Below are 26,881 nucleotides of genomic sequence, written 5' to 3'. Positions count from 1 at the left end.
TGACATTTCAATAGAATCTCTAGTTCATGGGAGAATTCAAACATCAAGCATTGAGGGCAGAGGATGTATTGAGTGGATAGAGGACTACCATACTATAGCCTGGTTAGAGGCACCAAGTTATCACAACACTCCAAAACAATAACAAGAAATACTTGACTAAAAAGTAATAGCAAGCTACTGACAATAGTATAGCGTCAACCAACACTATATAAATGTTAGATGCTTATCATCTTACAATAGTTCCCCAGCGCGAACCTATCCAATTTCTCAGGAAATCAGAATCTAGTTTGTATTGGTCTACAATATTCAGTACTGCAAGCAATTTTAAAATTATTTTGGTATGAAAAATTGGGAAATAAAAGAGCTGAATGAGGTCATTATGAAAATAGTGCCTTAATGTTGTATAAAGCGGGTCCCACAGGGCAACACTGTTCACAAATGCAATCTCATGGAGAATTTTTTGAGATTCACAAATGCTCTCGCCAGATATATAATTGCACTGGGCAGTGCCCTATATTTCACTAATAATCCCACCTTGGGAGAGTTCAGAAATATAGCAGCAGATCTGGCTGTTCAGAAAAGTGGTGATCTCAGTCACATGTATCATTGGAGATTACCACAACCAAGCAATTGAACCTTGATTAGACCCACAGAAGAAAAAATATTTTGCATGGTACAGATCATAACGAATAGAACTTTCTGTCATTCCTTCCCTTCACACGTTTAACATGTGACGAGGATTGGAGGCCCAATCATGTGACATCCTATCAAAGCGGCACCTGAACTTTTGATGTCAACAAATGTATTTTCATAGCCTTTTCTTGGGGTTGAGTGTTTTTGCCTGTGGCTTTGCACCAGTAGTTGTTCAACACATTTCAAAGACTAGAGAGCTGTCGCAAATGAGAGGAGGCTGTGGCGCCCCAAATTTCAAAGATCACTCACCCACTGACTTAGCTATTTTGGGACCTCTTCCCTTCCCTGTCACCCATCCATCAAACCCATTTTATGGAGTATCCTGTTTGCTGACTTTCTGTAGCAGAGATATTACATGTGTATCCTTAAGGGTGACATTTACCATGACATCTGAAGCTGATATACTACTGTATCAACTGTTCAGTCAAATGGTACATAGAAATGAATAAATGTATTCCACTGGAAAAAATAACGCATGATTTAAAAAATAATGTCACATTGTTCGAACAAATTTGGGAACCGAGCATGGAACACAACAGAGAAGTCCTACCGCGGACCTCCACCACCTAAAATGACAGAAGGTGAAGAAGACGAAATGAACTGACCCAGTATGTAAAAGTAGAAGACACAAATTTCTGGTTTATTTTCATTGTGTGATGACACTGTTTAATGGGTTTAATGTATCATATGTTGAATGTTGAGTGGGTGGGGAGGGGGAGGTGAAGGAGGGAGGGAAGGGAGGGGGGAAAAGGGCAGAAAATGACACTGTATATTCAAGAGGGAAATGTTTGTGTGTATTTTGGTTAGTATGGTTCATAGTGTGAAAATTTTTTTAAAAATTTAAAAAAAGAATTACTGCTCTCAATGCAGGATGTCTTGCTGATCCCCACCTCTGCTACTTCTCTTTTAAAACAGCAACAATAAAGAGCCCACAGACAATATAATCCTCAGACTTCGTGTCTACATTCCCATGTGGCTGGACATACCTCTGTGGGTGATATCACCCTGCTGTATCATTGAATTTGAAGCCTACTGAGAGTTGTACCAAACTGCTCCCAACCTCCTGAGATAAACAAGACAATCTGCAGTGCTGGAGAAACTCAGAAGGTCACGCAGTAGCCACAGCAGCCCAATGATTTGGACTTGAGCCCTCCTCAACCCCCACCTTTCATTTTTCCACTCCAAGTCGAGCTTTTATTCCACATACTTCCAGAACATTCCCCAACTACTCTCCCACCTTCCCTCATCAAAGATTTCTCTCATCTACATTGTTGCTGCTTGAATTTTAATTCTAACCTGACTGTAAACTCACAGCCTCACAATTCTACCCCTTATTTATAATCCTACAGGAAACCTCCCAACTTCTATACTTGACTGATGAAAGCCAATGAACTAAAAGTTTTATTGACCACCTTTTTAATCCTTATCTTAGTCCTGATAAAGGATCCCAACCCAAAACGTTCACTGTTTCTACCCAAAGTTGCGGTCTGACATGTTGAGTTCCTCCACCAAACCTTTGTTCGGATGCAATGCAGCTCAGCATCATAAGATGTCAGTGTGGGGCTCTCACACCATTCACTATTACCAGTTGATAAACTGAATGCAACAAAAAGTGGAATGCAAAATATTGTGGACATGGAAACATGAAATACCAGCAGAAACTGATGGAAATATTGAATAGGTCAGGCAGAGTCTTTGGAGATGAGAAGGCTAATGACTTTTTTTCCACTTCTGTTGAAACAATCTTAAAACAATGCTGGAGAAACTCAGCAGGTCAAACAATGTACTTTATATAGCAAAGATAAACATACAAAATCAACATTTTGAGCTTGAGACCTTCATCAAAATGTAGACAGGCACCCAAACAAAATGGGGAGGGGAGGAGCACAGGCCCAGAGGCAGGAGGCAATAGGTGGATAAGGGAAGGGGGCACAGCAGCAACCAGAGAGAGGGAAAGGAATGGAGAGCTTGAGGAAAGAAGAGAAGGATGGGGAAGAGAGGAAGAATGGGGAGTAGGCTAGCAGAAAATGGAGGTTGATGTTAATCCCATCCAATTGGAGAGAACCAAGATGGAAAAATAGATGTTGCTCCTCCAGTATTGGTTTGATGTACACAAGACCATGGACAGACATGTCGGCGTGGGAGTGAGGCATAGAATTTGCCACTGGGAGAGATCTCTGCCATTGATATGGACAGAGTGAAGGTGCTCAGGGAAGCAATCTCCCCATACGCACCAAGTCTTTCCAATGTAGAGAAGGCTACAACGAGCGCGGGATTCAGTAGATGACTCCTGCAGATTCACAAGTGAAATGTTGCTTTGCTTGAAAGGACTGTTTGGGGCCCCGAGTGGGTGTTATATGGAATGGTGATGAGGGAGGAGGTGGGGACGCAAGTGTGGCACTTCCTGCAGCTATGGAGGGGGGGGGCGGGGGGGAGGGCGATTAGTGGGAAGGGATGAGCAGATGTGGAGTCACAGAGGGAGTGGTCCCTATGGAAGGTGGAGAGGGGAAGATGTGCCTGGTGGTAGGATGATGTGGTAGGTGTTGGAAATTATGGAGGATAATGTGTTGAACCTCGAGGCTGGTGGGGAGGTAGGTGAGTTCAAGGAGAATCCTATTTTTGTTGTGTCTGGGACCCTCTCTGCCCTGTCCTTAAAACAATGGCTATCAGTTCTAGTTCCTCCCAATAAATGTCCTCTCCACATCCACCTGTCAAAAATCTCAAGATTTCTCATGTACCATCAAGTCCAATCTCACTCTTCTAAACTCCACCTTATCCAATGCTTACTCAAATGACAATTTACCATTCCAGTCCAGTGAAACATTCAGATACACATTTCCTTAAAGACAATAGTCCAGATGTGATGTTACCAATTCAGTTCTTTAAGCAATGAATGATGGTTTTCTCTTTGGTTTTCTAATTACTTAGGAAACATACTTGCAATACCTCCATACAAGATGTGGATCGTGCTCTCCGATTCCAGAACCCTGCAATGTCTTTCACTTAAATAATGTGCTTTCTTGTTAAGATTCTTAATGTTACTCATTTGGTAACATTGCGTCTTGTCGACCAGAAGAAGACCCATTTATGTATATGCTCACTTCTTGTTAGCTAATCATCTTCCCACTCCAGGACACCATAAGCTTTTATTTTTTGCAACGGGCTTTGGTGCAGCATCTTGTCAAATGGCTTCTGGAACGTATAGTACAACTACCAATTCCCACTTTACCGCAGCTCTCATCGAAAAAATGGAACACTTTTGGGAGGGGAAGAACTAATTTGAAGTTTAATAATATATTACATTGCATTAATAGAGTCATGTATAGTGTAGTGATACAGGTTCATATATGTGACAATTTACTATAGCCCTGTATGGGAAAACCAGAAGTGTACGATCCAGTGATTCTTGGAGGGGTTTGAGGTGGAGAGGGTGAGCAAATTTAAGATCTTGGGAGTCACTATCTTGGAGGATCTTTCCTGGACTGAATACACTCATGCCAACGTGAAGAAAGCACATCAGCGCTACTACTTCCTCAGTATGACATCTGAAACCTGAGCAAATTTCTTCAGATATGTGGTGGAAAGTGTGCTGACCAGCTGCATCATGGTCTGGTATAGGGATACCAATATCCCTGAGCATAAAGCCCTGCAAAAGGTAGTGGACACTCCCCATCATAGGCAAAAGTCTCCAAACCATCAAGAACATCTATAAGGAATGCTGCTGTCAGACAGCAGAACCAGTTATCAAGGATCCACACCACCCAGCACAGGCTCTGTTCCCGCTGTTGCCATCAGGAAAGAGGTGCCACAATACTCACACCACCAGGTTCAGGAAAGGCTGCTACCCCTCAGAATCAGAAACCGAAACAAACTCAATCAGGGACACATTTCAGGACTCTTGCAATTTATTGATTTTTTTTCCTCTCTGTATTGCAGTTTGTTTACATTTATTTTTGTTTACATGTGTACATTGATTACAGTTTTTTGCACAACCAAGAAGTGGTGATTCTGCCTCACCGGCAGGAAAAAAAATCTCAGGGTTGTATGTGATGTCATAAGTATGTACTCTGACAATCCATCTGAAATCTGAACTAATTGAAACACAAGACATGAAGTGATTTCACTGTGGTTCATCAAAAGTTCAATGGGTGGGTGGAGGGAATGGGGTACATGTAACTTGTATTTACAGGTCATCTTCATTGCAGATCAAGTATGTCAAGGTGTGTAACAATATATTGCAGGAACTTCCCATTTCCGGTTCAGCATTGAGCTGTTGAACAGCATCCTGTAGTGAGTCATCACTTCCCTTACTTAGTATTACCACAGTTCAAATTAAACTTCACATTCAGCATCCGTCTTTAATAATCATCCATTTCTAGTCTTGCAAATTGTATCAAAGATATCAAAATAGAGATAATTTTAGTTAAACAAAAAGTCAATGAATAATTTACTCCTTTTGTGGAATGGATAAATAATTTTCTTACTGCGTAACCTCAATCTAAATGAGCACTTTATTTAAAATAGACACTTTGGCAATGCATGCACTGCAAAGCTGTTGGTTGATGAGTTTGGGCTTTATTTAATTCATCTTACCTGATCAATCTTTTTTTAAAATTCTGCTGCATAATGATTAGAATCTCACACAATCAAAAATAATCTAGTTTTCTTGCAAAATGTATTTATGATTAAGAATAGCAACCCAGCATCTTCAATTAACAGTATGTGGCATTAGGTGGGGTAATTTGTCAGATAGGTTTTAAGGATAAATCTGAAGAGACTGAAAATTTCTAAATTGAGATGCTGGCTGACTGGGTTTGGACAAAGTTTTGAATGAGCTCAAGTCTAAGATGGGAGTCAAGTAAAGAGAAAAAGAATAATCAAACTTACTGTTAAACAGAGAGAGAGAGAGAGAGAGAGAGAGAGAGAGAGAGAGAGAGAGAGAGAGAGAGAGAGAGAGAGAAAAGAAATAAAATATTGGGGCAGATGGATTAACAAGATTGAAAACCATCTGATTCCACTTATAGGAATCTGAGATATGAAAATGAAACTAATAAAAAGTTGGCCTTAGGACATCGTGTGGTAGTACTCCACAAACGTGATGGCAAAACCTGCAGAACTGAGAGAGCAAATGCTGTGGTACGTGAAAGTTGCCTGATCCTTTCACGAGGATGAATCCAAAATGGATAATTTGTCTCATCCATAATTTAAAACCCAACATTATAATTCTCGTCAGACTAAACTCATACTCTCTTCTACATCCAATGAGCACATTTGTCAATCTTGGAGCATTGCAAAGCTAAAGGAAAATCTTTGGAAGTTGCTCTAATTTAGGAAACACAGCAGCAATTCATTATGCCATAAACTGCAAAGTGATTTCAGTTTAGGGATAAATACCAGCCTAAACATTAGGGAATAATCCTTTACTTCTTTATTGGGTAACACTTATATCCATCTGAGAAAGTAAACCTGGCTTTGGTTTCATAGCTCATTTAAAGAGGGCACCTACAGGACTGAAGTGCCCCCTTTGCGCTGCAGTAAAACATCAGTCTAAATGTTTGAAGTAGAATTGGTGGGCTTCTCTTTCAGAAACAAGGCTGATCAGCTGAGATGCAGCACCAGGGTATTTCACAGCCATTGAGTTACTTTTGAAACACAGTTATTTACACCAACCAACATGCACACACACGACCATCAAAGGTTCATGAAGAACCAACTGAAAAACTAGTCCAATTGAACTCGTTATCAATTGTCATAAGATCTTTTAAGGTATATAGAACCTTGACCATGTGCTCTAGCCCTGAAGTGAACAGAAATCGAACCTGTGCCTCCAAATCAAGGTGATATGACATGGAATGCTTAATGCTCATACTACCTTATTGGCTTATAGAACAATTAATACACTGTAGGGGATCCTTGTGCCTGAAAGAGCACGACAATTATTCCTCCCTGCCCTCCATCATAATAATCCACATTCCTGGATGTATCCATTTCCTTACTTTGACGATCTACTCTCCTTTCAGGTTGTGTGCAACAGACCACAACTTTCTACTCGCACACTGGGCAGAAGTTGTCATCAATGGGAAGACAACCCATGCTCACAGCAAATTTCCCCTTTGCTATTCCATTGTGATCAAATCAAGCTCTTAACTGCTAAACAGGACTTTGGCAGTACCAGTAAGAAATATTTAGCACACGTAATTCTTGGTAAGGCAAGACTACGAGAAGTCAGCCTGAAGAAAACTGAGGTCCTCCATCAGCCAGCTCCCCACCATGACTACCAGCCCCCCCACATCTCCATCGGGCACACAAAACTCAAAACGGTCAACCAGTTTACCTATCTCGGCTGCACCATTTCATCAGATGCAAGGATCGACAATGAGATAGACAACAGACTCGCCAAGGCAAATAGCGCCTTTGGAAGACTACACAAAAGAGTCTGGAAAAACAACCAACTGAAAAACCTCACAAAGATAAGCGTATACAGAGCCGTTGTCATACCCACACTCCTGTTCGGCTCCGAATCATGGATCCTCTACCGGCACCACCTACGGCTCCTAGAACGCTTTCACCAGCGTTGTCTCCGCTCCATCCTCAACATCCATTGGAGCGCTTACACCCCTAACGTCGAAGTACTCGAGATGGCAGAGGTCGACAGCATCGAGTCCACGCTGCTGAAGATCCAGCTGCGCTGGATGGGTCACGTCTCCAGAATGGAGGACCATCGCCTTCCCAAGATCGTGTTATATGGCGAGCTCTCCACTGGCCACCGTGACAGAGGTGCACCAAAGAAAAGGTACAAGGACTGCCTAAAGAAATCTCTTGGTGCCTGCCACATTGACCACCGCCAGTGGGCTGATAACGCCTCAAACCGTGCATCTTGGCGCCTCACAGTTTGGCGGGCAGCAACCTCCTTTGAAGAAGACCGCAGAGCCCACCTCACTGACAAAAGGCAAAGGAGGAAAAACCCAACACCCAACCCCAACCAACCAATTTTCCCTTGCAACCGCTGCAATCGTGTCTGCCTGTCCCGCATCGGACTTGTCAGCCACAAACGAGCCTGCAGCTGACGTGGACTTTTTACCCCCTCCATAAATCTTCGTCCGCGAAGCCAAGCCAAAGAGAAGAGACATTTCTGAATGTCATTGCTATTCAAAAATTCAGAAATCAAGGATTAAAATTTATATTTTTAAATTAAGCATAAGTACATTTAAAAAAAATCCACTCAACTCTCTTAAACATTAAAAGAATTTGGAAGCCTTCAAAATCTCTAAGCATTTCTCCTTTTCTTCCACAGATGCTTCTCACAATACAGAAAGTGTTCATGTACCAAGTCAAACCAGGAATAATTTCAGTGGGCAGGTTCCCCTAAGTTAATGATGGGCAATTGCTGGAGGTTTGCACCCTGCCGATGTACAACTGCTGGAGGTTTGCACCCTGCCGGTGTAAAACTGCTGGAGGTTTGCACCCTGCCGGTGTACATCTGCTGGAGGTTTGCACCCTGCCGGTGTAAAACTGCTGGAGGTTTGCACCCTGCCGGTGTAAAACTGCTGGAGGTTTGCACCCTGCCGGTGTACATCTGCTGGAGGTTTGCACCCTGCCGGTGTAAAACTGCTGGAGGTTTGCACCCTGCGGTGTACATCTGCTGGAGGTTTGCACCCTGCCGGTGTAAAACTGCTGGAGGTTTGCACCCTGCCGGTGTAAAACTGCTGGAGGTTTGCACCCTGCCGGTGTAAAACTGCTGGAGGTTTGCACCCTGCTGGTGTACATCTGCTGGAGGTTTGCACCCTGCCGGTGTATAACTGCTGGAGGTTTGCACCCTGCCGGTGTACATCTGCTGGAGGTTTGCACCCTGCTGGTGTAAAACTGCTGGAGTTTTGATCCCTGCTGGTGGACTCTGTACAGTTAATGTTGGATTGCAGTCAAAGTCAGTGATGACTGGAGCAGCAATGACTGACTGCAATCCTACATTAGCAAGTTTGGGATTTCTGAATTGCATGGCAATGAGCAGGAAAAAAAGGCATAATTTCCACTCAAAACTGCTGATACTTCCCCAAATTTAAAATACTGTACATTATTGGCAATTATTTTAACCCTTCCCTTCATATTTGCATCAGAATTTCCCTTTACTCACTATCAAAATTCTTAAAGAATTTTATCACTTCTATGAAGTTCAACCTTTACCCCTCAAAGGAGAAAGAGGCCACTGGAGAACTGAAATCCCTCACACCAGTCCTGTAATTAAGTTTCTTTACATCTTCCCTCAAGTACAGGGCCCCCATTCAACATTAAATCACAACTGGAATTTGTACAGCAGAATTTACTTTTGCAATCTATCTCTATACACATCAAGGCTCTCAACTGATTATTCCTGGTCTTCCTATCTTTACCTGCCATCTTCTTAGATTATATTCTTGCATCTTAGATCTCTTGCTCTTACTAAGGTTACAACTGCTTAATCTGAGACATGGACACAGCAAAATGAACAAATGAATGGTTTCTCCTAATAACCCTGCAGGATATAATGAAGGGTTCTGGACACATCCATGTTTGCCTCATTGCTTAAGAATGCAGCAAATTTAGACTCTTGCTCATTCCCCTGCACTTAATTCATATTCTTTCTCACCACTGATCTTAGATTTTTTTAAAAACTTTCACCTAACCTGCACACCTTTTTCATTCTGTACACTCAAAACCAACTTATTTATATCAAAATGAGAAGTGCCTGTTCAACATCCCATCTGCAGACTCAATCTTACTTTCCTTTTGCCACTCATTCAAATAGGCATTTATAATCATTCCTTCTAAAATCTCATTGCCTCCAAGACGATATTTGTTCTATGAAATGTCTATTGAATGTCCAGGCATCAACTACGCTACCTTTATCAATCCTATTACTTCAAAGTGTTCAGTGCAGTTAATCAGATTTTAGCCTAAACAAATCTGTACATCAACTTTCCTTTGAACTATACGTACATAGCTGAAAAGTCAACATGTATTATACATTCCTGGTGGATGCTTTCAGAGGGCAGTTGATTCACACTGGTGGATTCCAAATTGGACGAAGGAAGTCAGTTTCATGAACACAATTCATTTTTTACACCTCTCCGCCCCGTTTATCACCACCACTACCAATAGTTTCAGATTCCATTTAAGTCTTAAATTCCCCAATTGCTGTGGTGAGGTTCAAATTCGTGGCGCCAGTTTCTGGCCACTGGACCTGGAAATGATTCACTTTGCTACTCTTTTTCACGATTCAGTATCAATTTTGTTCCAAATATTTGGCTCCGAATTAATACATTTTTCTTAGTCAAGATCATTCAACTTTCTCTCCCCCCGGGAGATGCTGCCCGGCCTGCTGAGTCCCTCCAGAAGTTTGGATTTTTTCCAGAAGCATTGGGTACTGATCCATTCTTAATTTTAAAGATTTATGGGCAGTTGCTGTCAATGCCCAAGTGAAAGAGAAATTAGCCAGCACTCGCTCTCAAGGTGAACTTTGAATCTGGATAGAGCTTTTATCTTGTCGAACCCACAGTCATCAGACAACTCCAAAAACATAAACACTCCCCACCTCCAAAAAAAAAATTCTGTTATCAAGTTTGCTGGCATTTTCTGTACAATTCATTTTGAAATGAAAGTGTCATTAATGGCAGAGGGTGAATACATTTCTTTGCATACTGTTTAATTATTGGTATATGCAACAAGAACCCGTAATGTGGAAGACGTTTTACAAAAGTATGAGTGTAGTATTGGGATTTCAAATGATGATTTACCATTATAGTTTTTAATCTCATTTAGTCGAACATTTTCAAACAGGAAAACATTGACATTTTTTAGTGAAAAATCGGGGGACTATTAGATGCAACCTTTATTGGTGAAGATGTACCAGATGCACAAGACATGGCAGACTACACCCATTTCTAATGTTGATGGATACATTGTGAGGTGTTTGGTTCGATCTCCCGTGACAGTGGAACAAAAACTAACTTAAACACCGAGATGCTGAAACTAAATAACTATATATGGAGAGGCAGACTGTATCATTATCAAAACTCAGATATGGGTTATATTTGGTTGTCAAATATTCCAATGCAATTCCTGCCACCAAGGTTATATAGCAGAATGTGTATCAGGATGGAATACAGGTTTACCAGCTTCTGTTGTTTCTGTGCAAATTATTTTTTCATGGACTCATCTGAATTAAATATTAGATCCTAATAAGCCAAGCTTCAAATTATGTAGTACAGATGCATACCGCTTATGTGAGTGAATTGACATAGCTCCCTTTCCCCTTAGTAACAATCTATCTCTGATTTAAAAATTAATGCAAATTATATATTGCAGAATAGGGCTCCAAATTTATTCCATTTCATCACAACATCTGAAAGGCTCAGCTCAACTTTTTGAACTATGCCAAAGGTTAATTCTTCAGGATTTTGGTAAGACATTGGAAACCATGGCAAATTTCTACAGATGTATGGTGGAAAGTGCAAGATGGCCTGGTTCAGGGGCACCAATAGCTCTGAGTGGAAAGCCCGCAAAAAGTAGTGGATACAGCTCAGTACATCACAGGCCAAACCCTCCCCACCATCAAGAAATTTTACATGTAACGCTGCCATCGGACAGCAGCAATAATAGTCAAGAATCCACATCATCCAGGACATGCTCTTTTAATTCTGCTGCAATTAGGAAAGAGGTGTAGGTCCCACAAGATTCGTACCACCAGGCCCAGGAATAGTTGCTACCCCTCCACCATCAGTCCAAAACAACACTCAATCAGAGACTCATTTAAGGACTCTCTACTTTGCACATTATTTATTAATATTTTTTCTGTATTGCAATTTGTTTACATTTCTTTGTTTACATTTTTCTCTTTTGTATGTTTCTTTTCTCAAGTACATTTTTTTTGCACTAACAACAACTAGAAATTCTGTCTGGCCCGCAAGAAATAGAATCTCAGGGTTTTGTGATGTTGTCTATATATTCTGACAACAAATCTGAATTTTGAGGTTGCTGGACATACTAACGGTAGAAATTTCAGTTTATCACAAATATCTTGAGCAATTGGCAGTTCTCTGCCTGAAGTTTAGATAATGCAGATCTACATCAGTCTCCTTGTAATTTTCCAACATTCCAGGAATTGTTCTATAAACAAACTCAAACCCCAACATTTTACTAATCTGATTATCTTTTTGCATCACTCTACGGCTTATTGCCAGCACTTTGTTTTCATTTAAGACATTTTAATAATATTTGTTATGGACTCCACAAGTACATCCACTGGTTTAAGCATTTAATAATTTCAAAATAACATTACCCTGTTTTTCAAATTGAGAGTGGAAGCTGACATTGTAATCCATTTGCCACTGTTTGCCCACTTATTCTATTTATTTCCAAGTATGTCATTTGTACGTGTCACTATTTGCTGTTTCTAATGGTCAACCAGGGCCCATAAAGAAAATTCTATGGGACAAAGTATGCTCAGGAACTACTCATACAGACATGTGATAACATTGATAGAGCTGACAACATTTTCCCTCAAGTCTGGAATTGTCATGTATATGCATATAATTTTCCATTCATAATTCCACACATGCAACAACTCAATAATAATTAGGTGGCTGATTATTAAGTATTCAACACAGAGGTACTGGACTCGGACGCCTCCCCAGCGACTGCCCTGGAACATGCCTGAAGTTTTAACATTGACATGCACCACTGGAAACAACCATTGGATTGCCCTGTGTGGTGTACCTGCATAAAAACCAGTGCTCATTTATGTTAGGAAGCTAGAAAATGGAGAAAGTCAAGAATCTTCAAAACAATTAAGAACCATCTAGACTTCTGTCACTTGTGTGAATGCAACTTTCGAGCCCTAATTGATCTCATCCTCACGTTTGAGACTCAAGAATGAGCGATGGACAAACTAAAAACTAATTATTGACTAAAAAAGGCACAAGGATAAACAAATTTCCACCAGCCTCAGTAACCCATGTTTTATGCTCTGTTCAAACCATCTCAATTCTGCAATACCCACACTTCAAATTTTAAAAAGAACATTTTGGACAAAGCAAGGAAAAACAACTCCAACATATTTAGCACAAATTTAAACCAGTATTAACCACTTTGAACTTGGGCCTTGCTCATGCTTCCAAGGTCAAATAGAGAGGCAAAAATATTTCCACATAGAACAATTCTTACAGATTTAAAAAAATTCTCACCTAGTTCTGAAGCAGGAGTGGACTGTTCATGGTCATATTTTAATTATGTAAATAGTTGAACAATTAAAAGGCAGGTATGTCTAAAATTAGCAACTTGTTAAAGTGACAATAACCCATTACTGTAAATTAAAATCTCTCAGGAAGTGTTATTCCTGTAGGCCAATTAAAGAAAATTTAAAGCACTGGTCCAACATTTAAAATCGAATTTAAATTAAAAGTCTGGTGCTAAAATAAATTAGGATAATTGCCAAGGGACAATAAAGTTGACCACAGATTCCACTTTTCAAAATACCATTCATACACTCTTATTTTAGGCAGCATTTTTACTTTTACAGATGGCATTCTATTCTTGTGTATCGATCCATTTTCAGCCACTACACATCGTGATTTCCCCCATTCCACTGCACAGAGCATCTTCCCACACTCTGCTTAGTGCCTCACAGAATGTAGACTCTCCAGAACACCACAATCGTCTATCCTGGCAATGCCAACAACAATAGAATAGCATTGCCGTTCTATTGTTATTCTATGTTCCAAGTGAACTTGCTGGAAAATATCCTCAATGGAAAGAGCAAAGAACTGGAACAGTTAAGGTATTTGGATTTCCAACTAGATGATGAACGAAATTCCCAACAGTCCAAATTTAAAAAAGTACAAGCTCGAGTTCAGCAATGCAATATCTTCTTCCTATGAACATTTGTTTCAGGACAGAAAGCAAGAAGCAGCTAAAGCAAACAGTAACATCTACTACCCCCATCATATCTGACTACACCTACTCAATACACATGATATAAAATGAGAACGAGGAGGCATCACAATGTGTATGTGAAAATGAAAACTGTTTGAAAATAAAAAAAACTTGAACAATGATAAAGTTTGACAGGATGGCAGGTTTACTTATAAATATTTCATGAGAAGACCAATGCAAATTGATTCATCTGGCTGACATTAATAATCACCCCAATTCATTCAATCAAAACTTTTGCAAAGAAATGCCAATATGAAATGTGTGGCAGTTCAATAATCCCTGAAGATTCCAGCCCAATCACAATTAATTAGGATAATTTCAAGAATGTAGATAACAATGGGGCAAGCTCTGTCCGTAATGGCTGCCACTCATTTGGGTTTGTATAAGGCAAGAAGGTTCCATTGTATTTAATTTACCAAACAAAAGGTAGATACAAAAGACATATCTAGCTCAACTCCAAAAGCAAGATTTTTACTTTGCTTTTTCAGTTACTAAGAGGAATGGGATCATCAAATTTAATAAAACATCTCAAAACATCACACAAGTGTCAAGGAAAAAAAACCTGGAGGATGTAAAGACAAAGGAAAGACAGTGGGGTTAATAATATCCAGTTAATAATATGGAAACAAATGTGGAATGATGAGAGACTCGGGTGAGAGGAACCATTTTACACAGCAGAACGAGCAGATGACATAGTGGTGGTGAGGTTACAGAGAGAACAAGATTTGGAGGGCGTTCTTCACTTGATTAGCAACTGGACCAAGATGGGCAAATAAAAATGCACGAGGATATTACCAGCAAAAATGTCAGAGCATGCATGTAAAAAAGTAAAAGCAGTATGGATGTAGTCTATACTTGGGATTGAACAAACTGCAGTGGGAGGGTCTGTAGGCTGGAAACCTGGACAACTGCCAAATGAGTTTCACATCCCTCAAAAAGCAATTTGTACCAGTTGATTGAAATCACGCTTAAAGTACAAACTAAAAACAAAATATTCTAGAGATTATTCAATAGTTTGATCTCCCTCTTACACTCAAAACATCTTGTAATATAATTGCTGATCTATTTTATAATTTAATATACTTCTGAATATGTGAATGGACACAAGTAAGGTTGCATGTAGCTCAGGATTTATGCCCCGGAACCTCAGATGAGAGTTATCAGGCCATAATAAAAACAAATGCTTATTTTGCATGTCGGGTCATACAACACATTTATCCATAACTTGGAATTTATTCCTCAAGCTGAATTTAGCTGATGTAAATTTGTGCTCTGCTTCTTCAAAATACCGATTAACATTTCAATATTGGTGGCAGGTTCCAGAATTTTAAAGCACCAGCTTGTGAGCCCAAGCAGGAAATATTTTGAACAAGAATACTCTACAAAGGAAAGTTTGGAAAGAGCAAGAAGTCTCCAGAATCACAAGGGCAGAACTTGAGCACAACTTGGTTTCTGTCCATTGCCTGGGCAATGCAGACCTGAGATAGAGGAAGAATTGAGCATCACACCTTTCAATAATCACCGATTGCAATTTACTTTAGTAAAACTTTAACCAAATGTTGAGGCAACCTTATTTAATACCTTTTGATCATAAAATGAATACTTCAACCAGATGTGACAAAGTTATTGAAATCTTTCAGGGATCTTTAATACAGTTAATCCAATCTCTATGCCATACATCATATCTGTGCAATTCTTGATAGAAACATTATTCTACGTTCATAATTTTTCATCCTTCCCTTCCCCCACCTCCTCATCCACTAACCAACCCGGTTTTTAAACTTGTGTTAATGAAAAATGGAAGACATTACTGTACTTTGCTTTACACTTAAATAGGAAATATCACAGATGATATAATGTGGAGTAACTTTATTTACCTGAATTTACGAAATGTGTGTGTTGCATGTTACAATGTCAGCACTGAAATAAACATAGGATTTTATTTACAGTTTTCAACATTAAACATGCTGTTTTTCTGGCAACTGACAGGTTCTTATTTTATCTGCATTACAATATTCCAAATGCACCAACAGTTCTGTTAATGCAATACAACTTAAAAATGTTCAATTACAGTGCAAGAGGGAATTCTCTCAGTTTGCCTCACATCAAAGAGAAAAAACTTTCCCTAGAAAAAAATACATTGAAGTTATGAAATTGTCAACCTACAGGATGTAATTTACAGTTCAAACATTCATGATTTGTATCTTTTCTCCAAGTTTTTCATAAATATATTTGCATTTGTACATAGCCATTTTCTTTATAAAGTAGTTCTTTGTTGTCTTGATGACCAAATACACAGACTCTGTTACTTAACAGAAGGCGTGCATTTCCATAATGTACAATTTATAAATTCAATAAAATTTTACACATAGATGTGGGTCCTCCACAGTGGTGACTTGCAAAGAACTTGTCTTCGCTGGGAGTACTGTAAAGTTCATGAGGATGTATTGCACAAATGTACAGTTTCTCTGAAGTCCTAAATTTTAAACACACTTTTCCTCCAAATAGCATACTAATCGTTGCACATTATACATGCAATGGTCTTGGTAGTTTGTGCTTAAAAACACACATGCACGCGATAACAAAAGAACCTTAGTTTTCTGAAAATTGTTATGGGAATTACTTGTTCTCCTCTTCATCTTCCATAACTGTTGAGAAAGTGAAAAAAACAATTAGCTTAAATGCTCGAACAATACATTAAAAAAGAGAAATAGAGTCTGTTCTAGAAAGAAAGCAAGCAGAGGGCCGGACCCTGGTTACTGACAGTGATAGAAAGCATTTCCAATAGAAGATGATATACAAGCCATTCTGAGAAATGTGAATCACAAATTTTAGAACAGGCAACTTCTGTTTTGTGAATGCAAAGCAACATTAGACATTACATAACAGGTTTTAAAGGAATATGAAAGTGAACATGCACACATAGGCTTTCATTAAAACTGTGGGGGAAAAGAATGACAGAGTACAGGCACCATGTACAAACACCATTGTTAATAATGTTATCCAGTCAAAGATGATGCAAATAAGAATAGAGCCCCCCCCCCCACCATTTAATTGCTTGTATCAATTTCAGTAGGTCAGTCTTCCAGAATTTTTTTTCTCTCCCAGAATTATCAATCTGTTTATGTGCCTTGTCCACACTTTTATTAAAAACTCCTCCTTTCAACCATGTGTAGCCAATGTGCTGAACACCATCTGCTGGGCTTACTGTGTTGATCAACTCTCCACCTCTTCCTGGTTCTATGAAAATGCATTGCATTTATCATCATGACTGGCCTAAACACTATTTGGTGAATAGAGAATAAAAAGATTGAATACTGGCCTTATTACTCCAGTTTGAACATCACTGATGAGCACTATTTCATTTCCCCTTCAACACCGTTGTGGTACCTTTATAGTTCTCAGTTGTTCTCCAATTTCTCAAACAACTATTTACATGCAAACTTCAACATTAAGCAGGGCTACAGTCTGATCTCATTTTCTTCTCAATAAATATTTGTACCACCTAATCATTACTCCGCATGAAATTAGAACACAATAGGGAATAAAACAGACAATATCCTTGTTGAGTTAGCCAAGATTCTTAAATGATGGAAACACAATTCCACAAGCAACATTCTTTACATTTTATTTTTAATTTCTTAAAGCTGAATTCTATGAAGAGATTTTTGTTCGTGATGCCCGGCCTGTCCCTGTTGCCCATGGCGGGGGGGGGGGGGGGGGGGGGGGGGTAAATGAAGGGTGATTAAAAATGGACAAAAACAAATTAAAATGGAGATTAAAGAAAGGAGAGGATTTTATTCCTCTTTCCTCCTGATCCCTCTAAACCCACAAAAGTAATAAGTGTTTAAACAGCAAGAAAAGGTTTGCCTTTGTACAAAATAAAAAGAAAAATTGCTGGAAATACTCAGCTGATCAAACATAACTTTTGGGGAAAGATTTGCAAATTCAGAAAAGGATGAGTAAAATTGCAAGGAGAGAGAAAATAGAACAATTAAACAAATAACAAAGAATAAAAGCTGCTACAGGTATAAAAAATGATGAGTCTAGCTAACGTAAACATTGATCCCCTGGGGGAAATAAAAATTTGAGAAATGGCAGTGATTCTAATTATTTTCATGGTACAGAAACTAAAATAATAAATTCAAATGATAGTAGATAACCAAGGAGTCACAGGGAGGATAGAATGAACAGTAATCTCCATCACCAGAGGAAAAAAAAAGCCAGGCTAACTACTGGGGCTGAAGCCTCAGATGTGATGACCTGCACTTAAAAGGGCTTGCAGAGATAATGGATGTGCCGCTAATCTACCAAAATTCCTCAGATTCTGAAGAGGTGTCAGATGAGAAAATCCCAACTGCAATGCCACTTTTCAAGAGTAGCAAAGGTACAAAGGATCAGACAGCCTAACATCTATAATTGTCAAAATGCTGGAATCCAGCAGCTGGGAATTTAGAACATTATTAGATAATAAAGGGGACAATTAACATGGCGTTATGAAAGGGAAAGTGTGTTCGAGATCTTTGAGGAAATTAACAAACAAGGCGAGAAAATGAGAACCAAGTGAACACTGAGGATTTACAGGTATATGAAAAAAATGTCTCATGAACAGTTACTCTGCAACACACAGATTGGGGTTAACATATTGACAAGGAAATGGGAGACGAACAGAAAACCTCGATGGATCATTTGGAGACTGGTACTCCATTACCCGTGGGATGCCGCGTGGTTTGTTGCTGGAGACTCAGCTATTTATACTCAATGCTAACGACATGGATAAAGAGACAAAAAAGTAAAGTAGCAAAATTTGTTGATAATAGTAAAAAAGTTGGGTGAGCCAGTTGTGAGTACACATAGAACTGGCAAAGTAATAAAATCAGATTAAAGATAGTGGGTAGGAAGATAGCAGATACTAAAGTTTACTGTGGATGAATGTGGTTATTATATGAAGGAAGAATGAAGAAGCAAATTATTTAAATGAAGTGAGATTCCAAAATATTTCAAGTCAAAGTGGTCTTGGATTCAAGTTAACATGCAAGCACAAAAAGTAATTGGAAAGGATGATGGAATGTTGACCTAATTTCAGGAATTAGAGTAGGGAAGTTAAGATGCAATTTAGTTACGACTACAGCTGAAATGCTGAACATGATTTTGGCCACCCATTTATAAATATTTGCTTTGGACGTAATACATGCAGCACAGAGGAGGTTCACCAACGAGCTTCCTAGGATAAAGGGGTTGGTGCATGAAGCAAGTTGGAGATTTACCCAGACCAGTTCATGAGAGTTTAAAAGGATTAAATCAACAAATTAAAATTTAAGAGGGTTTGACAGGGTGGATACCGAGGGGATTTTAGGAGAGCTATCTAGAACTAGAAGACACAGCTTCATAATAAATCACTACTTTAAGCTGAAAGGAGTTTCTTTATTCAGATGGTTGAAGTTTTTTGGAATTCTCTATTCCAGACAGCCACATATATCCCATATTGAGACCAACAAGAAAGGGAAGCTAAGGCCAAGACTGGATTAGTCAATTGTGGAGAAGGGACAAGGGGGCAATTGATCATTCCTGTTGCTTTTTGATTCTATTCAAGAACCAATGACTGCTTCATGTCATTCACCTTTTCACTGGAACAGTCTAATTTACTGAGTATTTCCAGCACATTCTTTTTTTTTGTCAATTTCCATTAAGCCAATTCTGTCCATGGGAGAAACTGCCTCAACAATTCACTAAGTAACCAACCATCCAGATAAGTCAAGAAGGTTTCATTTGGAGTATCTAGAATGTTACTGTTACAAAATGCAGATGGCATTCAGAAGTGAGAGATGACCTAATTAAGGTGCCACTGTCAATTCTTTAGAACCTCACATTCACACTGGGCCACACTTCAACAAAACGAGGGAAAATAGGCCATTATGATAATTTTGAGATTTCAGAAGAAACTTAACATGAGCACTGTGAGTCATTTAGTGATACATGCCATCCACGTTACCATTTAATGCTGAAAGCAGCTGATGAAATGACTGCCCCTTTTCAACTGTGGAATGTTGAAATGAACATCTTGAATAAAAAATAGTTCCCTCTTTAAAATTGTAGTTTTAAAAAAAATAATTGTTAAAAAGATCTCAACTGCTTTCATCTGATTTCTTCACCTGGATTAATGTGTTTGAAAGCAAAGTGTTACTGTACAAGCATGCTGAAGGCAGTCTGATCCAGGATTCAGATACAATTACTATCCAAACATTAAAAATGAACTATTAAATGTATAACATAAAGTGTTACATCTAATCCTAAACCAAAAAAAACCACATCTTTCTCGAAAAGTACTGCATTAATTCATTAAATTTCACAACAAAAGAATTTTTTAAAATAATTTCTGTGTTTGAAAGGATCTATAGAATCATGTGTTGATCTAATATACCAGAATCCTGGACTAAACTCAGGATAGGGTACCAGAACTGGAATGAGGCAATTACAAAATGTAAATATACTCACTTTAAATGATGTATTTTGGAAGGCGTTGAAGGAAACACCATTGTTAGGTTGTTAACACATGTAAAAATCCACCTCACTTAAATTTCACTTGAGAAAACATGCTATTATCCAACATTTAGATTATTACAGCTGTAATAGTTAGTGTGATAGTATGTTAAAATTTACTTTTAGTTCTGTACATTATGTCAAATGAGTATTGGGTTGTATGCTACTTACAGCTTGCATCTACAGTTTCTAGTTTTAAAATATCGCTATTGCAGGCTTGTGCTCAGCCTTAGCATCTAAACAATTAGCTTACAGCTACTTCAGTGTTTTCAAATACACAGGTGTGAAATATTTCTTCAAACCTTGTTCAAATTTATGTGAAAATTAAGAGTTTAACAAATAAGACCTGAAAACAATTTATTATTCAGGGCTTATGCACTGCATTTGAAGAAACTCTAAGATTTAGCCTGATCAAAAGAGACATATAGAAATTCCTCTCTCAGTCCAAAACATTTTATTTTATTTTCATGACATGTGAATTAACCCTCGACTTTGCAATATCCAAGGTGAAGTGGCAAAAAGTAAAGAAATTTGCTAATACCATTACAATATACAATTAGTGCTTTAAATAAATACTCTCTAAACGTACTGAGAGATAAAGAATTTTTTTTAAAAAAGCAATAAGAGGTTGGGTGGAGGAGTGGTCAGGAGGGTGGGCAAGGGATGGTGGAAATAGTGTGTACTGCACAGGAAGAAATCAGCATACCTCAAGTAGAGTTCAACTGTAAACATGACTGTTGAGAACACAGAAATGATTACAAGAAATAAAACAAATAGCTGGCTGAGGTAGCAGTTTTCTGCAGAGTGCAGAAAATAAGAAGTTTGGACAAAAAAAAAAATGACAGAAGGCACAAAGTCTAAAATAGAACCCAAGCAAAAAATAGCCATGAGGTGACAACCTATGGAATTATTTTTAAAATGTTTTCCAAAGAATTTAACATTCTCAAGCAATTGTTCCATATCTATTGCCAAAAAAAATACATCCGTTGGCTTACTAGTTCTTAATTTATACACAAAAGATGACAAATTAGTAAACAGAACACATCTGTACATGCTGTTTCATCTACAAAAACAAAATATTGCAGAAAATAGTATTAATTTCTGTACACATCAATGCACAGCTTAATTTCTAAATTCTTTTTTTTAAATTGTGTAAAAATCAATCCCGTTTTATTTGAGTTCAGGAAAAAAATATTAACTTCATCCATACATGGGTTCATATGAAATTCAGCAGAAACAGACTCTTGGAATCAGGTGTTTAAATGATAAAAATTTTGGTAGCAGTTAATCAAATGCCATGTCTTTTCCACGAAACTATTCCACGACAGCTATTCAGTCAAGACCAGAACATTTCAGCAAAATTAGTGTCTGTACTGTAAAGCCAGATTACCAGAGGTACAGAAATGAGTACAAAAGGCCAGGAAATCCCCTCTGTACATGCTGAGAAACCACACTGTTTGCCACTAGGCAGAGTATACTCTTTACCCGGTTCAAGGTAGTTACGAGCAATAAATTTGAGTGTCTCATCCAGTAGAATGACAGGTAGAGAGATTTTCAGGACCATCAGCCACTGCGTTACATCTAATGGCGTAATTTGGAAGATGAGCTGAAAAGAAAAGTAAATGTCTCCTTTACTTTTTTTTTAGAAACTTTATTGAAATTAGCTACAAAATGAGCCAATGAACTCAACACTTAATTTACATTCCATTTACTAATACACAGGCAATAACAATAAGCCTTATTTGGATCACTTTTAAAATATCACCTGCGTACATAGCCAATATTTCAGATTTTAACTAAATCCAAATGATTGAACTCCAAAGCCAAGAATAAAAAATAAAAGGTTAACATTATGAGGAAAGGCTTGAGAATGATAGATTTTTACACTGGGATGATGACTGGTTGTAGGGGAGGGGATGTGGAAGAGGAGATTTTATGTGCATGTGCAATTATACCACGTATTAAAAAGAAACGATCTGCTACCCTGCAACCATCAATGTCTTAGATTAGAAGTCTAAGGAAGTGTGGCATAGCTGCCTGTCCTCAACTTCTACAGATGCACTGTCAAAAGCTGCTCTGCTCCACACTGGAAATAACCTCAGAAGGTAATGAATGCAGCTCAGAACATAAAAACTTCCTTCACCTCCATCTACATCTCCCCTATCTCAGAAAGACAACCAACTTTGTGAAAGGCCCATCACTCCCCAGATGAGAAGACTCAAGAGTGTGAAACGTGCACCAACAGGCCTCAAGATGCTACAGCTACCAGGCTCCTGAATGAACCCCATAACAGTGCTCTTATGCTGCCCTGGCTTGATGCCAAATGATCTTCCTTTTCGTGGTCATCCAACATTTTGTAAATTGTCTTCTTTACACAGCTGCATGCAATACTAGAGATAACCTGTTGGTCTGTTCGCCTTCTCACTGTAACCAGGTAACAACATTAAAATTTAGAAAGAGTAAATAATGCAAGATTGCTTGACTGGTTGACATTAAAAAAAAAACCCAACAACTGTAGTTTCAACCAGGACACTGAAAGATCAAATTAATCGTTTTATTTCAAAAACCACGACACAGAGAAGGAAAATGCTTCACTGTGTCAAAGGCAACAATTCAAAGAATTAGATAAAAGAAAATTAAAATCCATTAAAGGAACTACCACTATCTCGGCTATGATGAGTTTTCATCTGTTCTACTCGTCAATAATGGTAAGAATGTATAATGTTAAAATCTGAAATTCTTTGCCAATCCTGCACCACCAATTCCCCAGCCCAGAGCAAGATAGTAAAACACAAACCAGTCCCAAACACAAAGCACCTAGCCCTAGAAGGTAATTGAGATTCTAAAAGTGTTAGGTTATCTGTCCACTTAATGATCAATGAATTTCCCACATCAAAATTAAAATTGGGACTGCAGATAAGAAAACAAAATTAGGTAAATGAGGTTCACCTTTCATGTATCAATATCAAATTAAAAAAAAATGAAGTAGTTAGAGAAACAAAAACAAATCACAATACCAAGGAGAGAAGAAAATAAAAGAAGAAATCTGAACTAGGAATGTATTCATTAGAAGAGGGAGGGTTAAATAACGAGGCCAGAATTGAAGAAATGCTCAAGATTATTAAAGGGCTCAATAGAATAAACAGTATAGTTTTTCCCTGCACGAAACCTCATGGCTGGTGCTGGAACTTCTAGTAAATCAGGTTAGATTGCTTTGTTTTCTTGCAAAATGCAATTAGACATTGAGCTATTGGAACGTGGGAATTAGATCAGCATGAGAAGCATTTGAGCGTCAAGGGAAAAAGCAGGGGCGATAGTGATGACCTGAACAGCCACTTGGGGACAAAAAATTTTATGCAAACACAAACAGTTTACATAGTCAGTTTGTGAAGTATTGCTGTTGACAAAATAACCAAAGAACAAAGAATTGAATACATTTTTCAGAAAGCAGCACACAAGTGCCCAGGAGGAAAATATAACAAAATATTTAATGTCATCTGACTAACCGGTAGTGGCTCCACGTACAAAATGAGGAAATGAAGAGACATCGACAAACAGATTGAACCCAATAACCAAATATTTTCCCAAGGTGGCATCTTCAAAAGTGACTGGTTCTCTGATAAACTGAAGAAAAAAAAACAGAAATATTACAAAAGTAATTTGAGTCATACTTAGTTAGGTTTCTTATTGAAAATTAAATCCACCATTCTTCGTCTTATTATTAAATGTAAAAAGTGCTAGTTTAAAGGTTGTGCAATGCATGAAACTCTGAAGACCGAGGATAATTTATAGATTTTTAGGCTGCACACTTCATTTTCTAAGGGAGAAAACCTCTCTTTGGGTTATTTTTTTAAAATTAATTTGTAGGATGGAGCTTTGCGGGCCACTGCTGAGTCACTCATACAGCACAGAACCATTATAGCAATCTGTCCTAAACACATTTACCCATTGGTTTGTAGCCTTGTGTTTCTTATGTATTCAGGCACTTGCCTAGATGCTTCCTAAATGTTGTGAGAGCATTTGCCCCCACAGCTGCTTAGGCAATGTGCTGCAAATCCCAACCACTTCCATAAGAGAAAAAAAAACCCTCAGATCCTCTCTGGACTTTTTAATCAATTGTCCTTTTTGTTTAAGTCAGTCCCACTAGAAATTTTTATTACTATCTACCCATTTGCCTCCCAAAACTTTGTTATCAAATCACTCATCTCCTCCACAACTGTGAAAACAAACCCAATCATTCATATCATATCTTTTGATTAGCAACTAGAACTACACATGATACTCCAGATATGGCCTAAACCAATATTTTATTAAGTTATAATGTGGCAGCTCTATTCTCATATTCCATGCAAATGATGTTGAAGGCAAGCATTCCATAATCCTCCTCCACCACCCTATCTACTCGTGCTGCCACTTTCAAGGATTTATGGACCAACCAGTTCCACTGTTCATCAGTACTCCCTAGGACCTGACTACGCCCACCTTTCTTTGACCTTTCAAACTTCTTCACTTCATACACATCAAGATTATATGCTATCTACCTCCACAATGCCCAACTCTACAGCGGATCAATATCATGTTGTAACTTTCTATCTGCATTACTACAACCACCATAAAGCTTGCATATATTGCCCAGCCTCAATTAGCCAAACTCAATGTTTTGTCAGCCTAATAAAGGAGAATCTTATTTAGACCAGCCTAATAAGAACAAATGCCCTTTCCTATAATAAAACAGTAAATCTTATGGGTTTTAAAATCAATAATCTGTTAGTTTCAGAGTTACCTGTACTAATATTTATTTTAAATTTCTAGATTGGCTCTATTAACACAAATAAAATACTTCAACTGCTGTTGAAAAAAGTGAGGTTACATCTCTAGATCATTAGCTGAGTCTCTGAATTTCTAGCCCAATAACGTAACCCGTCTTGAATATTGCCTCAATCTATTTGACTGAGGATTTTGTCAGCTAGTCCAGTTCTAAATGTACAATAAATGATGACTAAGCTTTCAAGGTTTTGCTATCAAGAGTCTGTAGAAACACTTAAACATCATGTAATGTCTCCACCCTACTGCCACCACTCCGCTCAAGCAAAACCACTTGCAAGGTCCATGAATCAATGTCTTATTTGTGTTCTATATGTGAAGTACATCATCTGCACAAAAAGAAATGTACAAGCTCCAACTATTTTTTTTCCACATTTCTAGAATTAATGACACTTTAATTGGCATCAAATAATCAACTAGTTCGAAACACCTGAAATGCGAATCTGTTGAAAATACAAAAAATGTACAGAAAATGGATGCAGGATTCTCATAATTTAATTGGATATTTGATACTTCCAGCATTTAAAGTAGTATGTACTTGCAAAAAAATGAACTGTATTTACTTGTGAACAGAACAAGTGATAAAGCATACACTTGAAAATGATCATTCAATGTATAATTATCCAAATGCATTATGTACATCAGATCAATCACCATCCAGTGCTCAATTACCTGCTTCAGCACAAGAAATTGCATAGATTTTAACATTATCCTTTTTTCTACCCACTACACCAATTATAAATGGAAAGCACAATCTCAAGGTGAGAGAGCAACATTTCTAACCTGTTAAGAGCATTACACATCTCAATGGTCACCAAGACAGAGAGTGCCATAGTCATGGGATAAGGTGATTCAAATATTTCACAGTCAACACCATCAAAATCTGGATTTTCTTCATTGCATTGCAAGAAATGGCTCTACAATAAAGCAAAGACAAAATAAAAAACAATGAACAACAATTAAGCTATTTAAGACTTTTAATGGTTCCACTGGCAGGTGCAATTTGCCATCTTGCAATGCTCACATTGTTACCTACATGGGTAATGATCTGTAGTGTCTGTAATATGGATAAGCTTGGCCTTGATGTCTTATGTGGAAGAAGGGGAAGGGAAGGAAAATAATTTGCAGCCTTTCTTTCGTTATCCAGTGGCATGCTACAGTCAATGCATGACATTTTTAAACAATGGAACAATTACAATGCAAGAGAATGCCCATCAATGCTTTAATCTAAGCTTGCAGGAAGAATGAGATGCGGTAAACAATCCTTTATCCAGAACCCTAGGGGGATAGTGGGTTCCGAATTTCAGAAAGCCATATTTAACCTCATTGAAATTGTGCTGCCGTCGCCCCCTACCTCCCCCCCCCCCCCCCCCGCCGCCAGCCCGACTTGCGCTGCTGGTCTCCCCCCATTGTCCCCCCCCCCCCCCACCCACCTGACTCGCACTGCCAGACCCCCCCCCAGACTCGCACTGCCGGTCTCTCACCCACCTGACTCACACTGCCAGTCTCCCCCCCTTGCCAGCTCGACTCGCGCTGCCGGTCTCTCCCCCTTGCTAGCTCGACACGCGTGGCCGGTCTCTCCCCCTTGTCAGCCTGACTCGTGCTGCCGAATTTTAGAGCTTTCTGGATTTTAGATGTCCGGATAAAGAATTATGTACCTGTACTTGGGTAATGTCATGGGGAAACCACCTTCATGTTTAAAACAGATGCCCCCTTATGATCTTTCAATTTCATGTGCAGTGGAACATTACGAATTTTAAATCATAATCTGCTACAGGGAAAACAGACTTTTCTTTACAGAGAACCAAGAGTACATGTAGCACAGACATTTTATTTTTGAATTTGGAAATGATTCTAA

The 26,881-nt window shown here is 38.5% G+C and overlaps 2 protein-coding genes across 4 annotated transcripts in view; one reads left to right on the top strand and one right to left on the bottom strand.

Moving 5' to 3' along the window:
- Positions 1-15,187, top strand: part of anapc7 (anaphase promoting complex subunit 7) — an 89,689-nt gene extending 74,502 nt beyond the window's left edge. The window contains exon 13 of one of the 2 annotated variants that reach the window (XM_069933322.1): positions 14,976-15,187. In XM_069933322.1, the coding sequence (XP_069789423.1) occupies positions 14,976-15,027 (52 nt within the window). In that variant the 3' untranslated portion in view covers positions 15,028-15,187. The remainder of the gene's footprint in view (positions 1-14,975) is intronic. The other variant, XM_069933323.1, reaches the window with a different exon arrangement.
- Positions 15,188-15,513: 326 nt separating this feature from the next.
- The window catches only part of LOC138761356 (sarcoplasmic/endoplasmic reticulum calcium ATPase 2), a 129,879-nt gene continuing 118,511 nt past the window's right edge, over positions 15,514-26,881 (bottom strand). Inside the window, exons 18-21 of one of the 2 annotated variants that reach the window (XR_011356273.1) lie at positions 25,807-25,940; positions 23,706-23,823; positions 20,155-21,805; positions 15,514-16,307 (exon numbers count right to left, since the gene is read on the bottom strand). Coding sequence is in view for 1 of the 2 variants with exons in the window: in XM_069933321.1 (XP_069789422.1) it covers positions 16,279-16,307; positions 21,685-21,805; positions 23,706-23,823; positions 25,807-25,940 (402 nt within the window). In the remaining variant the exon portion in view is untranslated. The remainder of the gene's footprint in view (positions 16,308-20,154; positions 21,806-23,705; positions 23,824-25,806; positions 25,941-26,881) is intronic. The other variant, XM_069933321.1, reaches the window with a different exon arrangement.

Source organism: Narcine bancroftii, chromosome 4 (assembly GCF_036971445.1).
Source record: "Narcine bancroftii isolate sNarBan1 chromosome 4, sNarBan1.hap1, whole genome shotgun sequence".
Lineage (NCBI taxonomy): Eukaryota > Metazoa > Chordata > Chondrichthyes > Torpediniformes > Narcinidae > Narcine > Narcine bancroftii.
This window is presented reverse-complemented; position numbering and strand designations above follow the sequence as displayed.